A 22460-nucleotide genomic window follows, 5' to 3' on the forward strand; every position below is an offset into this window, starting at 1 on the left:
TAAATGAGAATATCATCCTGGATGCTGTCAGCAACTGTATCTTTGTTAATTATAGAATTCTCAGTGTGGTGTGAAAAGTAAACAGGCCATCGCTCATTGAAAGCTTTGAAGTAGCAAACTAGGCTATAAAATTGGATTCAGAATTGCATGGGGAGCTAGTGCAGAATGCAGAGCACTGGTGTACAGATCTCATCAACCTGTTCCATTCTGAAGACAGGGTGCTGTGTAAATAGTATGACCCAGAGCATCTGTATGGCCTCCATAGTTAGCCCTAGGTACTGCAATGAACCTTTTGACTCACTATTGGCACTGTGTTCCCCCAGTTCAACATCCAATCAGTAGAGGGCTCTATAGTACAGGAAAGAAAAACAGATCTGACCAAGTTTGGGAAATTCCAACGTGTTGCCAACTTAGTCATTTTGTTGCTAGATTTACTGACTTTTTGGTTTCCTTAGCAAGGAAATAAGTGTCAAAGCAACCAGTGACAAATCTAGTGACTTTCACTGCCAATTACAGTGATATTCAGAGAAAGAAGTAGCCAATTTGTAGAGTCACAAAATTATTCACAAGTAGCTCAATAGTGTTAATAAAATCCATTCCATGCTCTCCTCGCCAGCTAACTTACCTCCCCCACCCTGCCCACTTCATTAGCCATGTTTCCCTGTATCACAATGTGTGCGCTACTTACTACAGAGCAGTGAGAAAGAAAACGTTTGGGTAAAAACAACTATCCCAGATTAATAGTGTCAATAAAGGAGGTTTTGGAACAAATTGATAAATTTTAAACAGTAATAAGTCACAAGGACCAGATCATATTCACCCAAGAGTTCTGAAGGAACTCAAGAAATTGCAGAACTACTAACTGTGGTATGTAATTTATTGTTTAAATCAGCCTCTGTGTCAGATGACTGGAGAGTAGCTAATGTAATGCTTATTTTTTAAAAAAGGCCCGGAGGAGATCCTGGCAATTACAGGTAGCTAAGCTTAACTGCAGTACCAGGCAAATTGGTAGAAACTATAGTCTGCAGAACAGAATTATCAGAAACATAGATAAATACAATATGTTGGGGAAGAGTCAACACAGCTTTTGTAAAGGAAAATCATGCCTCGCCAATCTATTAGAATTATTTGACGGTGTCAACCAGTATGTGGACAAGGGTAATCCAGTTGATATCATGTACTTGGACTTAAAGGAAGTATTTGACAGGGTCACTCAAAGACTCTTAAGCAAAGTAAGCGGACATGTGATGAGAGGAAAAGTCCTCTCCTGGATCAGTAGCAGGTTAAAATTTAGGAAACAAAGGGTAGGAATAAATCATCAGTTGTCACTCTGAAGAGAGGTCAATAGCAGGGTCCCCAAAGGATCTGTACTTGGACCTATGCTATTCAACATATTCATAAATGATCTAAAAGAGGGAGTGAACTATGAGGAGGCAAAATTTGCAGATGATATAAAATTACTCAAGGTAATTAAGTCCAAAGCAGACTGTGAAAAGTTACAAATGGACCTCACAAAACTGGGTTACTGGGCAACAAAATGCCAGGTGAAATTCAGTGTTGATAAATGCAAAGTAATGCACATGGAAAAAAATAATCCCACCTATATATACAAAATGATGGTGTCTAAATTAGCTGATATCTCTAGGAAGATCTTGGAGTCATTGTGTATAATTCTCTGAAAACATTCTCTCAATATGTGGCAGCATTCAAAAAAACTAACAATGTTCAGAACCATGAAGAAAGGGATAGATAAAACAGAAAATATGATAATACCACTATATAAATCCATAGTACACAACACATTGAATACTGCATACAGTTCTGGTCTCCCCATCTCAGAAAAGATATTTAGAATTGGAAAAGGTGCAGAGAAGGGCAACAAAACTGATCAGGCGTATGGAACAGCTTCCATACGAGGAGAGGTTAAAAAGACTGGGATTATTCATTTTAGAAAAGAGATGACGGTGGTGGGGGGGAGATATGATAGAAGTCTATAAAATCATAAATGGTATAGAAAAAAAGTGAATAGGGAAGTGTTATTCGCCCCTTTGTATACCACAAAAACTAGGGTCACCCATTGAAATGAATAGGCAGAAGGTTTAACAAAAACAAAAGGAAGTACTTCTTCACATAACACACAGTCATCCTCTGTAGCTTGTTGCCATGGGATGTTCTGAAGGCCAAAAGTATAACTGGATTCAAAAAAGAATTGGATAAGTCCATGGAGGATAGGTCCCACAATAGCTATTAGCCAAGATGGTCAGAGAAATGCAACTGCATGCTCCAGGTGTCCCTAAGCCTCCAAGTGCCAGAAGCTGGTGCTGGATGACAGGGGATGGAACACTCAAAATTGCCCTGTTATACCTGAAATATCTGCCACTGGCCACTCTCAGAGACAGGATAGTGAGCTAGATGGACCATTTATGGCTGTTCTTATGTTGAACTACAACCAACAGTCCCCAAATACAGACCTTTGGGAGGGGATTCAGCTCATGCCCAGCTGCTGTCTCTGCCCCCATACTCATTTCCCCTGATCCTTCTAATAGGTCAGGATTAATTGCCTGCTGCATTCATCCTGAAGTTATATGGTTGTTAAAATGGACATTTAAGCCATGATTTTCAAAAGGCGAAGGGAGCTAGGTACCCAAATTGCTTTGAGTTTCAGTGAGATTTTGGCACCTTGGCCAGAATTCTCGAAGATATTTAGGTACCCAACTCCCATTGAAATCAGTGGGAGTTAGGGACTTAAATACTTTTAAGGATCTTGGTCCTAACTCCTTTAGGTTTCGGAGTAACAGCCGTGTTAGTCTGTATTCGCAAAAAGAAAAGGAGTACTTGTGGCACCTTAGAGTCTAACCAATTTAGCCTCCTTTGAAAATCCCAGCCTAATAATTAATTGAAACTCAAGTTCTAAAAATAAACAAGGTTTAGGGATCCTGTATGTACGGATAGCTGGAGCCACAAATAGGAAGTTTCAACCAATGTTCCCTGTAAACTGCCTGGCTAGACAGAAATCTTGTATGTACTGCACAGGTCAGAAACCATGCCACTTACGCTTCCTCCATACAGCCCAGCAGAAACAGCTACCTGTCAGAATTAACTACTGGCAATGGTTTCAACACAGCGCTCCACAACTTCAGAGCTGCGGTTGACAGGACCCAACTCACATGCTCACCACACACTTACCCTCTCCCCTCCACACAACTCGGCATACCCCTCACTGAAAAAAAGGCATAAGCCTGCCCAAGGACAAAAATGTATTGCTCAGTAGAGTGTGTAGCCTGCTCACTACAACAAATTTTTAGAGGGAACATTGGTAGCAGGAAGTTACTTTCAGTTTTCCTGACAGAGGTTGTCTAGGTATTGGGCTATATTATGGTTTTACCCACAGCCCAGTACTGCATTGTCCAAGGAGAAGCACAAGTCCCCTCCCTACTGCTCCCTCATTTTTGCCCCCTGCCCTTGTTATTGTCTCTCAGCTTGCCATGCCCCCCCTTGTTTTTCCCCTTTTGTCCCCTCACCCCCATTTTTTAAATCCCTTCTTCCCCCATTTTTATCCCCATTTTGTTGGAGAAGAAGATTGTTATGGTAGGAGGGCAGCAGCTTCATTTATTCCTGCTTCTTTCCTCTGTTGTTACCGAGCATGTTCAAGTCCCTCAGAGCTGATACAGTGCCAGAGATCCTTCAGCTCCCCATCCCTGCCTCAAAGGCAGCATTGGAATGGCAGGGGTATGAGCATCACTCTTGGTATGCCAGTCTGACAGAGCCACGTCAGCTTCATGGGAAAAGGGGCAGGGTGATCCAAGCTAACTGACTTCATAGGTAGCCTGAGCCACCATCCCGCCCCTGCCTTCCCTGCTGAAAGCTCATACCTACTCTGAAAGCCCCAGATACCTGTATAAGATGGTCCTACCTGACATGTGTGTGTTCCTGGGGCAGCACTCTCTTCTCCTTGTGCTACTCACCGCCGTTGCTCTCAGTCCAACAACTGTAGTAGCACTAACCCAAGAGGATGTCTGCAAAAATGATGTCTATCCTCCTCTGTGGCATCAGGCTCCTGGAAGCATAGAGGATTTCCCAGTACATGGCAACAAAATCTTCATCAGTGCCTGGAACTATCTAGAGAGACTGGGAGTGTATAAGATCTTGCTCAACTATTCAGCTAAATATTTCACCACATCTGGATCAAATAATGTTGGCAATATCCTATGGGGCTTGCCTCTGCAGCTTGGCTGGCAATATCATACAGGTACAAACTCTCTCCTTAAAAGGGCTGTAATAACTAAATATTTAATAGATAAATGCAGGTTCGTTATTTTCATGGTCTCTTACTTGCAACCAGTACAGTCCCATACATTCTGAATTTTGCTTTACCCAGAAGAGAGTTAAGTTGCTAGGTTGGAAGGGAACTTTTGAGATGAATGCAATGTCCTTGCACTGTTGAGCAATAGATACGGGGACTTGAAGTTGCCTTGCTGATATGGGAACATATTGCCACATACAATGTTAATCAGAAGCCAAGTATGTTTTTTAAAATTCCTATTAGGCCAAAAATAGAGGTAGAAAATTAATAGATTAGTGTCTTAATTCACTGCTTTAAAAAGCATTTCCTGATCATCTAATTTTATACTGGATATTGCAACTCTGTTTTTAAAATATTAACTGATTGTTTTTGTTGTTGTTTTAATTTGGTAGCTTATCAGATCTTCATTGGTAGCTTCAGCATAATTCCTTGAGTGGGTTGAAAATTTTTAATTTTTTATGAATTTGTTTTTGAAAATATTTTCAAAACTTGTCACTTTTTTCCTTTTTGACCAGCTTAAAGTGCATGAGAGATTTTTTGAAATGTCAAAGTTTTAACAAAAAGAGTTGTGAAAAAATTCATGAAAACGTTTGTGCAGGTCAGCCAGGCCTAGTATCTGAGGGCCCAGTCCACAAAAGCCAAGCAACATCACTATTTTCAATGATTTGTCATTCTTGTTGTCAGTCTTAGTAGACTGCAAAATGAAAGTATATATGTGGTACAGGGAGGCATACCTATGCTAACCAGATTAAAGCTAGCCTGCCGGGGAACCTGGGTACATACCTGGGTTGCTAGCTTATGCTGAAACCCACGCTGCCATGTCTACAGTGCTGTTGTTACTGGTATTAGCAAGATTAAAATTAGCTTAGATATGCCTATCCATGCTAAAATCACATCTTCATTTTGCAGTGTATACGTACCCTAAAGGTCTCTCCAGGTCAGATATGAGGCACATTAGTAAGAATTTTATGAGGAATCTTGCCCTGCTACTTACTGTAGTGTAACTGTTCTGTGGATACAGAGAAGCCTCCCAATTAAAGGTGGTGTTAATTCCCCCCATTTCATGTGTTAACAACTGAATTTACCAGGGCTACCACTCAGGAGACTAAATTTTCTAAGAAATTTCCTAGCTAAAAAATTGTTGGTAAATTTTCAAGTAAACATTTAAAAATCACCCTGTTCTGAAATTCCCTGCCTTCCATTGCACAGTGTTGGGAGACGGTCCTAACTTAAACAATGAAGTGCTTTTGCATCTTCCCAGTGCCATTGGGGAAATATGGAAAAAAGTTTTAGCTAAACATGATAGCGTCAGTTATCTATTGTAACAAGTTTCAGAGTAACAGCCGTGTTAGTCTGTATTCGCAAAAAGAAAAGGAGTACTTGTGGCACCTTAGAGACTAACCAATTTATTTGAGCATAAGCTTTCGTGAGCTACAGCTCACTTCATCGGATGCAAATTCTGCCTAGCTGTTCCTCTCTGCTCCCAGATTTTCACGGGAGGTCTCTTCCTGCAAGTGCCCTCTGATTAGAACCCCACTGCTGAAGCACATGGGAGAGTAGGAGCCAGAGTGCCCATTATAGGATGGTCCATGCAGTCAGCCAGGATGGGACAACATTTGGGGGCAGTGCCAGAGCTCAAGTCCTCACATTGGGCAGTAGTATAACACCCTAGGTATCAGCACACAATACTCTTAGCAGTCTGCTGGTTTCTTCTCTGACAAGTTTTTCAGCAATTCCTCAGAAGTAGCTAGAGTTAAATTTTAATTACGAACATACCTCCCACACATCTAACCTGTAATCTCCATATTCTAAATTAAGAGAAGAACAATGGAATTCATCATGCAGGGACACTCTCTTTAATTGCTTTGTTTTGTAAAGCGCTATGGATATCTTCAGCACTACTATGGAGGCTTCGGTAACTAGTGAATTTATGAAACTGTAGCTAAATATAGTTAGGCAACAGTCTCCAGGACTGTCAATATATCATCTTTCTAAAGCACTTAATTCACTTTAAAAAGCTGAACTACAATCAATTTCGACTTAGATTTGACCCATATCATTGACTAGTTTCAAATTAGGCTCCTAGTAGGGCTGTCAAATGATTAAAAAAATTGCGTGATTAATCGCACTGTTAATAATACAATACCATTTATTTAAAGATTTTTGGATGTTTTCTACATTTTCAAATATATTGATTTCAATTACAACATGGAATACAAAGTGTACAGTGCTCACTTTATATTTATTTTTATTACAAATATTTGCACTGTAAAAAAACAAAAGAAATAGTATTTTCAAGTATTGTAGTGCAATCTCTTTATCATGAAAGTTGAACTTACAAATGTAGAATTATGTATAAAATATAACTGCATTCAAAAACAAAACAATGTAAAACTTTAGAGCCTACAAGTCCACTCAGTCCTATTTCTTGTTCAACCAGTCCCTCAGACAGGCAAGTTTGTTTACATTTGCAGGAGATAATGCTGCCAGCTTCTTGTTCACAGTGTCACCTGAAAGTGAGAACAGGCATTCACATGGCACTGCTTCAGCCAGTGTCCCAAGATATTTACATGCCAGATGCACTAAAGATCCATATGTCTCTTCAGTGTGATTAAAACTGCAATTAATCGCAAATAATTTTTTTAATAATTTTAGTTAATTGCGTGAGTTAACTGTGATTAATTGACAGCTCTAGCTCCTAGTTATTTCATTTTGGTTACACAATGTATTGAAATATAATAGAAAAAGGGTCCCCAAACTTTTTCATGGTATGGATGACATCTTACCAGAGGGATTGTTTTGTGGATATCTTCTCACCGTTCATGATTACATGTCTTCCCTGAGGCAAGTACAGCAATTGTTTATATATAAAATAGTAATAAAAAAGGATTTAATGTATTTTAGATTTCATTTAATGTGATTTGCCTGGCAGAAACAAAGGTGAAAAACACCACCACATACCCAGCTCATTCTCCACAGACCAAATGCTCTACTGTCCAGCATTTGGGAACCTCTGTAATAGCAGATATTTAAGACCCGATTCACCAAAGCACATGCGTAAATAGTTTGCTTAATAAGCATGGGAATACTCATGTCACATGCTTGAATGTGTGTATAAGTGAAATGCTGAATTACAATGAGGTTACTCACATAATTAACATTAAACACATGATTTAAATATGTTGCTGAACAGGAGAGGATTACTTATGTTACATCCTTCAAGTTAAACATGTGCTTAAATGCCTTGAAAGAATCACCAGGAGACTGTAAACATGTTTAACATGAAGCACGTGTTGAAGAGTTTGGCTGAACAGGAGTGGGATTACTCAAATGCTTAATGTTGAGGACACACTTTTGTGCTTTGTTGAGTTCAGGCCTTGGTTTGGGAGTCTCAATTCATTGGCACTATAAGAGGCATTGATTGTGAAATTAAACTACCATATGAACAGTAACCATTTTCTTTCACTGAGCCAAATCCTGCATGCTTTGCTTATACAAGAAGTCCCATAGGCTTCAGTGGGACTGCTCCTGTGAATAAGGTGAGTAGCATCTGGCATTCCATTTTGTTTTGATTCAGGCAGGCTAGCAGATCCTTCCAATGTTACCACCTGCAGCCATGGCGCTGGACAGCATCTGTGCATCTCTGTCCGAAGCTGGTGGGCCTGTAAGTACATGTTATTAGTTTGCTTTTATTTGGAAAATGAGTAATGACCTAGAAGGCAATTCAGAGTCTCTCATCCATTTGAACTCCACTTCAAAGTAATTTCAGCATTACATGACTGTGCAGTGAAAGGTCACAGAACAATACATAAACACAAGTAAACTAAGACTTCTTAACCCTGAAACTTGTGGAGGTTTAAATTCTCAACCTTAAAATGGGGCAGTATTCTGAAAAGTGAATAAAAATGGCAGAGTGGGGTTCCATATTTGACATCTATCAATGACCCCAGATCCAGTTTGCTCATTTTAACTTCCAGCACCACAGCCAGTCAATGATGTGAAAGTCAAGCTGGGTTCTTTTCTGGTTCATGCATCAGCGTGAAGAATAAAAATCCTGTGGAGCAATTCTATCCTCAGTTGCACCTTCCCAACTCCATTGTTGTCAATACGATTGTACTGGGGCCAATTGGACAGGAGGAACAGGAGTAGGCTAATCCCACAGGAAGCAAGCCTGTGCTCTTATCACCTCCTCCCCTCAGAGCATGTGAATCCTTTCCTGAGATAAAAGCGTAAAGCCACCAGCTCACCCACCAGGTCTGTAGGAGGTGACTGAGGTGACTGCCCTGACTGAGCATATGATTGCCCAGACTTTCATGTGGAAGGGAAAACACACTGCTCCTACATCAGCAGTTTTCAAACTTTGAGCTGACCCACCCCACCCTCCCCCACTTTGAATTACAATTTTTGGTTGCACCAGTCCCTCCCGCTATGGGAATTTGATGGTCTCTGAGGTAGAACCAGCACTGGGCATGGAGGCTGCCAGGACTGGAAATCAGCACGGGTGCAGAAGATGTTAACACTGGCCCACAAACTGGGTAGCCCAAAAAGGTGTCAGGGGTGGAGGTGGCACTCCCTCTCCAAGTCCTGCTGTGCAAGGATGGCACCAGCTGCCTGGCATCGCTGATTGCCCCCCCCAACCTTCCTCCATGGCCCCCAGGGAGGTGCACCCCACAATTTGCAAATCTCTGTTCTACATACATCCAGGCTTGTTAAGAGACTTTGCAGTGATACTGGCAGTTGATTTATTGCCCTTTCCTTTAGGCTTATGAGTTCCAGGAGCTTATGTAACAGGTCTTCTGTTTTCCAAAAAAAGCTGTGCCAAAGTTTGCAGAAAAACAAAGGCTGCATTCTTTACCGGCTGAGGATTTGAGTGTCTTAATTTGCTATTCCACTCTCCTTTTAATTCATAGACATATGGAAATAAGCTCCAAAAACACACATTGAAACAATATAGCCAGTTTTTTTCTCCCCGAGCTGGCCTTACATGGCAGTATTTCTAGTCTTTCTACTGAAGCATAACTCCTCAAAGAAAGAAAAAGGATTTTTTTTTTTTAAAGAAATCACTGATTTCTTACTGGCCTGTTTCTCCTTGAGGGCTACCCACATGCCAGTTGAGAAACTTTAGCTATTCTAAAATGAACCATAAAAAGCATACTTTTCTCTGTTTACATATCCAAAAATGAATGAACCTGTTCAGAGATTTTAAAGAAATTTCTATTTTATGTCCTGGGTAAGATTTTCAAAAGCATCAAAATGATTTAGATTCTAAGCCTCATTGAACGGCAATGGAATCTGGGCTTGGCACTTTTGATATGAGGCTTAGGCTCCCAGGTCACTTAAGCCTTGCAATGCTGAGTGGAGTAATGCCTGAATACCTTCAAAAAGTTGGGCCATAGGTGCTTTTGTAATTTTATCTTGTGCCTTTTTTCAAAAAGGAAACTGACAGGTAGGGAAAAAATGAGAATAATCCTTTACAGCTTAATATGAATATTTGAGTTTAAAGACACTTACATGGAACCAATGTTTGTTAAACAACCCTGTTCTTTTAGATAAGGCAGGCTTTTTCCTACAGAAAACTTCAATCTTCAAATTTTTATGATCTTTTTTAATGTTCAACCAATAGTCTATCTCCTTTAAAAAAAATAAATCTTTTCCCTCCATCACTTCTGTCCCTCACTCCCGAATCTCCCCTGCTCATATTTTCCTGTCAAGTGACCCTCCTCCTGCTCCACACCACATGCTGGCTGGCTGCCTGGATCTACTTCATCCTAGCAACCTCCCATGCCATACACATTTTTTTTTGGAGACTTCTGTAATTAAGAGTCTGGCAACAAGTCAGACCCTAAAAATATACATCATGTGACCAGTGGGTGCTCAAAGTTACAAAGAAACATAGGAATTGCCATGCTGGATCAAACCATCTAATCCAGCATCCTCTCCCTGACAGTGGCCAGCATCACAGAGGAGGGTGCGAGAAACCTTGCGTTAGGATAACCAATTTGAATGGGTATCATAATGTCATCAGGTATTCTTAGCAAAATAGAAACATGACTTTACTTTTAACTGTGTTTACGCTACCTCTCTTCAACAACATAGTGCAGCACATTTGCTACACAGAGCTCACAGTGTGTGACTTTTTTTGCTATCTTCAGAAAAGATGATTAAATAAACTCATTCCTGTAAGAATGGAGCAGTGCAAGTATGGGTGTGTGTTGAAGATTTTTTGAAACTAGCAAGATACATGTAAAACACCAGGGCTAGATCACTTTGCTTATATGTTGCATTTGTCCCCACCCCCATCCTTTTCTCCTTCTTAGATGGTAACCGTTTCAGTACTGGGCTCCAATCTCAATACATGTCTGAAGCACCAAGCAAACTTTTGGTGCTACGTAAATGGGAAAAAAAAATGTCAGGCTTATAAGTGTATGAAGGTAAATATGAGTTTAAAATAAGAGCTGTAACTTGTAATTAGAGGTATGTATGCATACCTTCCTTCCATTCCGGTTTTTATATCATGCCCATCATCAGGATAAGTCCCTCCTTCTGAGTAATAGAGCATTGTCAAACAAGGAGTACTGCTCACACTAATAGGAGACATGATGTCAAACCTTTGGTATCCTTCTGACGGAGTGTAAAGCTTGAGGGCATGAGCAGAGTGAACTGCATACTATATTTTAACTAGCATCATTCTCGTATCATGGAAATGTGTCTCCATAGGAAAAGAAAGAGGCTATATGATCTTCAGTCACTTTTTCCCCAAGCATGCAGTATAAATACTCCACAGACTTTCAGATCTGGGCTCAAACACTTAAATAGTCAGAAATAAACCTACTGTTACCACTATCTACTTTCGACCACTGGTTAGTTATTTCTGAAAGCCTGCCTCAGAGTGACCCACCAAAACAACCACTATACTTATAAATAAAACCATATTTGGGGGCCATTCCTGAATTTCTTGTGCACCTAAAATTCAATGAGTTTGAGGGGCAAAGGAATGCCAGGAGACTGGGAATAGGGAGAAGAAAGAGAAAACTCTTTCTTCCAGCAACTAGATGGAGATCAGAGACTTAAAAACCAGGAGGCACCCACAATCTATATGCTGTTAGGAAGCAAACAGCCCCATACAATGCCCACCAGAGGGCACCCTGATAAGAGTGTCAGCACCTTTTCGTTTCCTAGATGCTAGATGTGGGTGCTGGGCTTCTCTCCAGGATAAGGCCCATGGAGCTAATTTTCATGAGTTTAGTATTGTGCGAGTGTCTGGTAAACTTTTGAGCCCTGTACATGGTAACATTTAAGGGCCTCATTTTTCAAGTTGCTAACCCATCCTGCAAAATACTGAACACCTTCAACTCCTATTGACTTAACAACAATCGAACTATCATGTGTAAACGACTGGTGATTTTAAACATTAGCACAGAGGCAGAATCTCACTGTTTTCTCTAGGTAGGCATGTTTCATTCACTTGCAACTGTCATCTCTTTTTCTTTTCATGTGTTATTATAGCTGTGAATTACTATCTGGGTATTATACCATTTCTGGGTGCCACGGAAGCTGGTTTCTTTGGACAGTTGCAACACGAGATAAAAATATTACCACCAGAAGAGCTAAGAGCAGACTTCTGCTACAGCACTGCTGACTGCCGTTCCCGCATTCCAAAAGTCATGGATGCATGGAAGGCTTATTTTGAGGTAGATCATCTTTTTTCTGTTGTTCATAGTTTGTGACAGATGATACCAGAACATTGCTTTTTAAACTTATTATTAATGTTTTTTAAGAATCAGAGGGCCTGATTCACATCTCATTAATACCCGTTTCAGTTAGGAGAAATCCAGGTGAAGTCAATGGAGTTACCATGATGTAAAATTAGTTAGAGAGGAGTATCACGTCCAGAATTTTTAAGGTTTATAGCTTTATTTCTTCACTTTAAATAATTCTATGTTTTGGAGTCTGACTCGAGAGATTGTTATGCTAATACTTATACTAGTAATTTGGGAGCTGTGCTATGGCTATACAAAGAACAGAAATGTGATACAGAATCTTCTCCTTGAGAAATGCCCTTATCCTACTTTTATATGATCCCTTTGCTTCTTTTGAGTGTCAAAAGAGTTGTTGAAAGTTTCACCCAGAAAGACAGTCTTTTGTACACGTACACAGTCTTTCCCTCTCACTTCACACCTTTTCTCTAAAAGAGAGGTGACAGTTTCTTTTCCATCCCAAGTTTCAATAATGATTCCTTTACTTACACTTCCTCTCAGATTTTCAGTGAACAGCCAGAGATGCAAGTATTATAATGTCCAGTCCATCAGAGACTCAAAGTCTAAAACAAAAATTCTCTTGGTAAACTAGACAGATGAACCAGAGAGCGGAAGGGTATGACTGGATCAGTCATTACAGATATTTGTTTTCTTAAGTTTATTCATCTGAAATAATATGTTTAAAAGATTATAATCAAAGAACTAAAATTATAATCCTAACCTAAAAGACAGCTGGCATGATACATTTTACAGCTAACTTTCTTTCTGACTTCCTGAAAATCTATATCAATGCACTTGAAAGTGTGTAAGAGACTGCTCAAGTCAGACCAAGAATACAAGGATTGTAGCATAGAAAATTCCATGATGTCAAAACACAGAACTCTTGTTTATAATAAGACATTTTAATAAAAATGTCCCCACTATTGCTAATACCAGTTCAGCTCCACAAGTTTTGGCAACATTGGGAACCTACGGGAAGTGGTGGTGTTTTTTTTAAAAAAACCCAACATATCCTAACAATTTCGTGGGACCTCTCCATAATCCAAAAAATCAACTAAAGCCACTGCACAACTTAATTTAGAAATCAGTACCCACTGACTGTAGCAGAAAGAGGTAATCCAATTGTACCAAGCCCTTTGTTTATTGTTGACTTGTTTGTTTCTTGTCTTCCCCTTGGAAATAATATCCTCAGCTGAATCATCCATTATAAGTACAGCAAACTATAGAAGAATTCAGTCTAAACATTTTTTCCCCAACTCTAGCAGCAGTTTCCCATATTTTAAAAAGCAAAGTGGGACTGTAATGAAATGTATCCATTTAAACAGGAATTTTGAATAACAGAATGCTTTCAGGTTGCAAATCAACTATTTCAGAGTCAGAAAAAGCACCACTTTAGGAGTAAATTACAATGTGTGTCATCCAGTTTTAGGCCTGATGCATAAGTTACTGGGTGAAATTCTATGTCGCGTACTATGCAGAAGATCATCCTAGATCATCAGAATGGCAACCCTTGTCCCTCCCTTTCCCCTCACCCCCATTTTGTCTTCTAGATTTGACCTGGCTCCATTGAAGTCAATGACAAAATCTCACTAACCTTAATGATTAGTCATGATTTCACCCTGTAAATTTATTAATCATTCTTTCTCCCCCCCCCATGTCAAATATTAAGCTTTAATCGATATGCAACATGACCACACTCTAACTATTTAAAAGCAATTTGCCCCAGTTAAACAAAACACTTGTCAAAATAATTGTTTTGCAAGTAACTAACTACTATGTATTTTTTTAAACTAGTCTCACTGGTAATATTTGTATGTTCTGCTTTTACTTTAGTATCTATTATCCACTGAACAGAAATCTGAAAGGCCCACAGCATCTTCCTTCTCAATAGAAAAGGATGAAGCATTGCATTACTTGTGGGAAGCGCATGTAGCATCCATCGCTTATGCAGTTCCAAAGTTCAGAAACAGGTAAGAGAAAGCCACAAAAGTAAGTTCAAAAGGGGATGATTCCCCAGTTCCATGTCCATTAGTAGGCACCATATTTGCACGGTTTAGTATACTCTTTCTTGCTCATCATGCTCCTGACTCTTTAGTTATATTGTAGTGGTACGTGTTCAGCAAGATTTGTATATTCAAAGAGTGACAGGGACTGCAACATGAACGCTCCTTCTAGAAAATGGCAGGGCATCAAACAACCTAAGACATGGCTGAAGTGGCAAGAAGACCAGGAGATGTATCATTCTGGGGCAGTGTATACAATGACGGAATTAACTGGAATTAACATCCTCAAGAATGGCAAAGCAGCTGGTATAGATGACATTCACAAAGAACAAATCAAATACTTCTGACCAGCAACAAAGATCTGGTTATTCAAGTTGTTTAACACACTCTCAGCCACACATAAAGTCCCCAGTGTCTGGGGGTGAGCATGTGCCACGGCACTCCTTAAGCCAGGGAAGAATGAAATGGAGCTGAAGAACTTAAGGCCTATAACCACTGCTATGCCACCTCTACAAACTATATGAGCATTTCATCTTAAACCACCTATCACCACTTGCTGAAAAGCAACTAATCCCAGAGCAAGCTTTGAAAAGCGTATGGTAACAGGCTCTGTGTTTGCCGACCTATCAGCAGCAAACGACACAGCTATGTTAAAATTGGCAAGATCTGGGCTCTCAGTTTATTACACCAAGAACCAATTGTGGACCAAGCCAGCCAAAACACAGGTGAGTCTGTTCCATTTTTGGTACCATGAGGCCAATAGACAAGTCAGCATCATCTGGAATGGGGTACCATTTGCCCTCTATCTACCTACGAGTGATCCTAGAACTCTCTCTCTCCTTCAGGGCACATGTGGAGAAGATAAAAGGCAAAGTTAGCACCCAGGATAACATACTCAGGAAGCTTGTAAATTCAAAATGGGGAGCCAACCCAGCAACACTAAGAGCCACTGCACTTGCACTTTGCTATTCAATGGCCAAATACGCATATCCGGGGTAGAAAAGATCAACTCATGCAAAGAAGCTGGATCCTGTTCTGAATGACAGATGCTCCATCATCACAGAATGTCTAAAACCAACAAATGTGAACAGCCTTTATGCGCTAGCTGGACTCGCTCCACTGGATATCAGATCAGTCACAAACAAAACGGAATGATTACAACAGGTCAACAATACCAGACATCTGTTACGTGGCTATAATGTAGTAGTGAGCCACCTGAAGTCATGGAAAAGCTTCCTTGCTGCAACAGGCCTGCTTAAAAAAAATCACTGACTGTCGCACAACTGGAAATGTAGCACATATAACTAGAAATACTTATCAAGGATGTCAAAATGCACATTGACATTGCTGGACACCTTCTCACAGGCACGGAGTAGGGTTGGTTGACCTGGAGATGTTTAAATCACCTCCGAACAAGAGTTGACTGGTCAAAAGTCAATATGTGGAAGTGGGGCTACTCCAGTGACCCAGGCACATGTGACTGAGGTAAAATACAGACCATAGAACATCTGTTAGTCTTCCAGCTTGTGCCAGACTTCACCAGAGCCAGAGGCCAGGCCATATTATGTGCCCAATACTGGAAAAACCTATGACTTCAGTGGAAGGACATTGGAAGAAGATGGGCCTGATCCAGAGCCCACTGATTTCAACAGGAGTTAACTTCAGTAAGTTTTGGATTAGCCTCCTAGAGAGATTTAATGAGTGACTTCCTCCAGTCCTTTCATCTACTGCCTCCATATTCACCACTTTGGTTTGCACTAAGCACAATCATTTCATCCTGTGTACACTCTTATTTACGCTTTCCCCTTGCTTGCTCTGTACCTCAGTTTCCCTACTGTTAGGTAGGGATAATGATACTGACTGCCTTTGTAAAGTACTTTGAGATCTACAGATTAAAGTGCTATATGAGAGCTAATTGTCATTCTTAGTATTATTTTAGGTATCCATTCAAATCTTTCTCTCACTCAGTTGTTTGGGTCATGATACTAACTCAAAACCAAGTTAGATAAATGATACCACCAATGCTACCAACCATATACAGGAGTGAACTTGACAGGAAATCTGCAGCACTGCCCTTACAATAACAAGCATTGGAACAGTATTATTCTTGCATCTATGCATAGTCCTAATCATTCTGCCATCATGTGTAGGAATTAGAGCTGGTTGAAAAAGCAAATTTTTTTCACAGGAAATTTTGAAAAATATTAGGTTTTTTTCTGAAATTTCCCATGGAAAATTTTTAGTTTCTTGAAAAATGTAAACAAACTAAACATTTTTGGATTTTTGCCCAAAGGCCTTGTGACAGGTTTGCTCTACTCACCACTGGATGGTGCCGCCTGCTGGCAGTTCTGGAGATTAGCTTGGTCAGACTGATGCCCTTTCCAGTTGTTGCATGCTGTCCCTCCACCTTGGTCTCTGTCTGCAGCCCCTCTCTTGCTCCAGGAGCTGTTGCATCCCATTTCTGACTCAGCCCTCTGGCTAGGTCACTATCGTGGTTTCCCCTTCCGGGGCAGGAAGTCTCTTCTCCAAAACAGGCGCAAGGAGTCTTCTTCCTGTGCACTACTTCCCCGGTGGCTAGTTGGGGAGCCCGAGCCCACCCACTACTCTGAGATCTGGCTCAGGCACCCTCTAGTCAGCAGTTAATGTCTGTTCTCCCCCATACCTTGTGGCATTTCCCTGAACCCTTTCCTAACCTTCTGGTTCTCCCTTCCTTCTCTGGGTCTGCCAGATTCATGGCTCTATCATCCAAAGGAGCAACTGCAGCCTCCAGGTCTCTGCAGCCTCCAAACACTTCTCACTCCTTCCAGGGAGTGACTGCAGCCTTTCCCAGCAGCCCCTTCTGTTGCCAGCCTCCTGGCTTTTGTAGAAGCCCTGCCTGTCCCTCACAGGTGAGCTTCTAACTAGCTTTCTCCAGTTTAAAGCTCCCTTGCTTGCAGCCTAATTAGCTGATTTGGGCCCACCTGGCCTAATTCAGCTCTTGCAGGGCTTGTGTGAGGAGCACACCCCATTACGGGCCTGAACATTTTAACCAAAATAAACCATTTTTACCAAAAATGTTTGTTTTAGTCAAAAAGCCATTTTCTGTTGAAAAAAAAATGATTCTAGGATAAAAATTTTAGCCAGCCCTAGTAGAAACCATCAGAGAAACACAAGTCCTCCTTTTCGTTTTGCGGATACAGACTAACATGGCTGCTACTCTGAAACCACAATTATATAATGGAGGCACTGGTCATGACTCCATAATTAAGGCTGAATTCCACTTTGCATGTAAAGTACGGATTCAATGAACTTCTTTTGGATGAAATATACAGCATATCCTCCTCAAACTTGCAGTGGTTATTCTCTGTGTACATCATTGGTTTTCTGAGAATTTACAAGAAATCCATTCCTTAGTTTGTGAGCCAGAATTAATTAAAAACTGGGTGGTTCTTTAAGAAGTTTAGCATCTTTGTCAGTCTTTTCTTTGCCCCAGATAATCTTAGCAACAGAATAATACAGGCACTTCAAAATTTCCTTATATTTAAAATTAAACTGAAATCCTGTTCAAAGGCTACATTTAAATGTGGTCATAGTTAAGATATTAACTTAGTTTTTATTATATAGGTAACAAGCAGGCTCAGGTAACTCTTAAGGAGGGCCACTGTGATTTCAGGTAACTCAGCCAATCATCACCCTTCCTCTACTGCTAATTTGCATGCTACAGTTCTGTTAGTCATAATGACTCAGTGTTATGAGGGAGACTAGTCACACATATCACGAATTCTCATTGGTAGACTACGGAGACCAGATGTCACTGCTCTTTAAAGTTTGCATGGCCATATTCTAGGTTGGGAATCAGTGCTTGAAAGGCTCCACAATAGCACTTCAAACAGCTCACTTGCACTCCAAGGTAGCACTGCCAGGGAAACTGAGGCAGGAGCACCCAGGGAGCCCTTAAGGCCCAATGATATTGGGTCTCTGGGACTAAGCTTTCTCTGCTACCCCTTTCACATATCACTGGTCTCACTAACACAGTCCTTTAAAGCAAGAAGTCATTTATGGATTAAGGCATCTGACACGTTAGATGTAATGAAATATAAATGGGAGATTCATGAGCTCTGGGTAGGATTAATTTACCTGTTAACTTTGAGTTTTTATTTCTTTCAGCTTAAAATATGTCTCTGGCCCCGAAGCAAGTTTTGGGGAGAATTGGGCTAATGCTGTGGATTTCATTGCGGCTACACATTTTTCAGCAGATCTACAGAACACAAACTATTTCCAGGCTTTCTTACCACCGCGGATGCTTTCTGAACGTGATAAAGCCCCATTCATTAGTGACTTCAGTCCAGAGCAGAACAAAGTCTTACTTTTATTTTGTGTTCTTCACAAAACAAATAAATTGACAGGTATGCGCCACCCATATTTTGTGTGTATATTACACCTTATCCATCATCTGTATAGTAAAAAAAAAAAAAATCACAGGTAAATGGGTCAACCAACAGAGTGTGTGGAGACAACTTTGATTAGGGATTGTGTGTGTGTGTGTGTGTACGTACACCAAAGCAACTGACTTCATGCTTTTTCTCAATTATCAAAGGTATCATATAAATTTGAGTCTTCTTTAAAGTTAACATGAAAGCTGCAAAATCAGTTACACAGCATCATCTGATGGCAAAGTTTAGAACTACAAGCTCCTACGGTTCCAGTTCATTTACAGTTACACTGCTTAAATCTCTTTATTTAGTTCCCTTTATTTAGGAAAAGAGGTCGGCATCTTGAAGTGAAAATACAGTACTGTATAAGTATAGTGATATTGTAAAATAAGGATATTATATAATAAGTCTGAAAGAAATCTTTAATCCACGCAGTATTCATGTACAACAATACAGAGCACATGTCAAAATTGTTCCTGTGACAGGCTCTCTGATTTGTGAATTCAGTATGTGCTTGTGTCATTCTGATGCTTCTTTGAGAGCTGTAAGAAAGATTTCTTGCTGTAAAGGCCTTCTCACAGGAAACTTTCAGAAATGCCACAGAACTTGTATTCAACGAGCACTGAATAAATGTAAGAGCTGGATTATCTATAGAGATCTTTCTTTTAGATGTGCCTGTCTTCATGGAACTTCAGCACGAACAAATTTACATAAAACAATGGTCTCTCAGTAAGACTGTCTTCTCTGTCCTTCCTTGTAATGCCATTAGTGTATGTTTGGTAGCAATTTCTTTTATCAATTGGCCATCTGTAGGATAGTTATTGTATAGGAACGGGTTTTCTGTTTAATTGTATAGATGAGGACAGCCATGGTCAGTCTGATGTCTGCTTGGAAAGGGCTTCTGTAGCTAGGGACACCTGCCAATCTACCCTGAAATACTTGAGGCCCACTGAGTAGTTTCGGAACCAGGATTAGGACTTCAAATTGCATCTGAGTTGAGATTGGAACCGCTGCAGTGACTGGAGCACTGAAATGTTGTTTCCTCATCACTGAAACTCAGATGCCAGGCTGTGGCAAGTTGCTGGCCTTCACTTTCAGCTCCAGGTTTTAGTGATATCAAGCTTGGAATTGACCACAGTATGGATCACTATGGCCAGCTCCACCTCTGACCAGGATGGGGTGAAAGTGCCTTGCCAGCCAAAGATGATGCAGGGGATTTCTAGCCACGGATGCCATTTGGGTGTCCAGGAGTTTGAATAGTCCAGAAGGACCCTGAGTCTGTCATACCACTTGATTAGAGGACTGACACATTCTACTGAGGGAAATGTGCTTTTGGATAGTCATTCAAACTTTTATGCTCTTGCCACTACTGTCATCTCCATCTTATCTGGATTAAGTTTCAGCCAGCCACTCTTCATCCAGGTGCCTATCTACTTCAGACATCGGGGAAGCTAGGTGACGGAGCAGCTGCCCTGTTCAGTGTGGAAGAGATGTAGAGCTGGATATTATCTGTATTTTCAGACTGTTCAAGATCACAGCCCCAAGTGGGTGAATGGTTGCATTGAATAACATAGGAGAAAAATCTGACCCTTTCGGCACTCTGCAAATGGGTGCTCTAGAGGCAGATCTCCACTCTCTGTGATCTGTCTGACACCAGAGATCAGAGGGAAAGCTCAGCCTCCTGTTAAGTGTCTCAGAAGACTCAGCTGTGTCTGTACATGGCTGGGTGCCTGTCCATTATTCATACCTAAAGGTATGAGCATCAACATGTCTAGTATCATCCTAGTTTTATCTGGGTGCGAAACCTGACTGTGAAGAGTTTATTGTAGGATAATGTTAGACGACAGCTGGTGATGAAGCCCTTTGTCTTCTTCCCCCCAAATGGGCGATTAGTCTAGACACATCTCCCACTTCCTCCTTCAGAACTCTCAGTTGAAATTGACATTGTCCCAAAATCTTTCCTAGCTTGTTCTCTGTCCCAATAACATGTCTTATTCCTCTCTGAACTGAACTTTTGTCCTATATCTTCTTTTCTTGTCTTGTCATTTCTTGGACCTGGTTCTGCAGGCTGTTGAGCACCTCCTGTGAGGTGCTGAGTCTCCTCGGCTCTGGCTGACTTCAACGGGACTTGATGAGTTTTGGTACCGCACAGGACTGGGCCCTTGGACCGTAAGCTCTTTGGAGCAGGGCACATGTCTCAATCTATGTTAGTGAAGCACCACATAAACGTCTTGTGCTAGATACATTTTTATTGCCAGAAGTTGTAGAGATTTGAAACAAAATACAAAGAGCTTTATGCAAACAGGCAATAAAACCCTGCCATGCTCAGCCATAACCATCTTTTCCAATCTGGTGTAAACATCTGCCTCCCAGGTGCCTAGTTTAGGCTGCTCCCTACTGTCCTCTAGTCTCCCCTAACTAGCAGGGAGCTATATTTGTAGAGATCTCCTCGCTCATTCATTAGCTCCTGCTTGATGCCATCATTCAGGAGCACCAGTTCCATTTAGGTTTTTATACTATATGCATCACTGGAGACCTGCCTTTTTATAGTGCTCCTTTCCACTTGTTCTCACAGGGGGCAGCAGGAAGGAGTGAACGCCCTATATATTGGTGTTAGTATATGGTTTCTGAACCCCAGCATACACACTGTCAGCTGGAATAATCGATAGTCTATATGGAAATATTAGTGTATTTTCCCCACTTTGGCTTGATCTTTGAAGCCTCAGCTTAATAGTGGTGCAAAACCTGGATGGATTTTAAAAAAAATTAAGAAGTGTGTGATCATAACTGCTAGCGCATTGTCTTTTAAACACAGAAGCTATACATAGTTGTCAAAACAACATCTATATTTGATCATAAATATAAAAAAACCAAGATCACAACATCTATATTTGATCATCCTTTCTTGCCACAGGCGTTCTGAGAGAACTTACCCAGTTGTTTATCACTACCACAATGCCCTAATTTGACAGACCAGTTTCTGTCTCCATATATAGTTTTAAGTGATTATTATGCAGGCAACCCACTTCTGTTTTGTACATATTACCTTCCACTATTCACACTTTTGTAATAGGTTTCAGCAGAGGTGTCTTCCACCTGATGGCCTCTTTGCCCCTGGACAGCTCACCCTACTCTTTTGTAGTGGCACTGATTTTACAGTAGCATATTTTTGTTTGTTTCTTTCCAAGGAGGAACCTTGCTGCTGCTGTGGAGAATGGCTATGTCTACTGAAGCAGGAAGGGCAGTGGTCCAAAGCCTCATTGAAAACTTGATTACAGGCTCCGGAGTTTGATCCAGTGGGAATATATAATGAGCTGAGCTACTTTGACAGCACTTCATGTCTCAAAAACAGTTCCAATATGACCCTGATTGATTCAGCTATTTAACCCACAGTATATCAGGTGACCTGGTCACATTAACTTCTTGAAGCAGGATTTCCTAAGTAGCCATGTGAGTGCCTCTCTCTCTCCTATTGAATCAATATCATTCTGCCTAATTTTCTTTATTAGTCCTTATTTAGCTCATTTGCATGTAATTAAAATGTCTCGCTAAAATTATAAATGAGAACTCAGTTAATTTGCCTTATAAACAAATGTATAATGAATGAAAAATTAAATAAAGCCCAATTACAGTCTGACTGTCTCTCTTTTTCTGTATTCAATGGTCTTGCTAAATATGTAATTTGTCTGGTCTCTGATGGTCTCTGAATTGGTATTTCTCTGCTACAGCAGATTCCAGATTTTACATGACAGCAGCAATTAGGTTTGAAACTTCCAGCCTTTTCAATTTAAATACAGATCAGATGAATCATCTATCTGCTGCATTGCATCTTGGAAACACCTCAGTTTATAACATGGAGTCAAATCCTAAGTGGTGCCAGATATCTGTAACTCCCATTGATACTATTCTCTGGCATAATCCAGCTACTGCTAGAGGACCAACACAGACTTTGAGTATTTCATTTATTTTACCTATTAATCCATGC

General features: G+C 40.6%; 1 protein-coding gene across 1 annotated transcript; it reads left to right on the plus strand.

Moving 5' to 3' along the window:
- The first annotated feature begins 3903 nt into the window (after nucleotides 1–3903).
- On the plus strand, nucleotides 3904–21767 carry C3H6orf58 (chromosome 3 C6orf58 homolog). Its single transcript, XM_073336663.1, has 6 exons — nucleotides 3904–4249; nucleotides 7881–7967; nucleotides 11810–11994; nucleotides 13894–14030; nucleotides 18210–18448; nucleotides 21664–21767. Exons 1-6 carry the CDS (start codon nucleotides 3904–3906, stop codon nucleotides 21765–21767), a joined length of 1098 nt encoding a protein of 365 aa, XP_073192764.1.
- The last annotated feature ends 693 nt before the right edge of the window (nucleotides 21768–22460 follow it).

This window comes from Lepidochelys kempii, chromosome 3 (assembly GCF_965140265.1).
Source record: "Lepidochelys kempii isolate rLepKem1 chromosome 3, rLepKem1.hap2, whole genome shotgun sequence".
NCBI classification, from domain to species: domain Eukaryota; kingdom Metazoa; phylum Chordata; order Testudines; family Cheloniidae; genus Lepidochelys; species Lepidochelys kempii.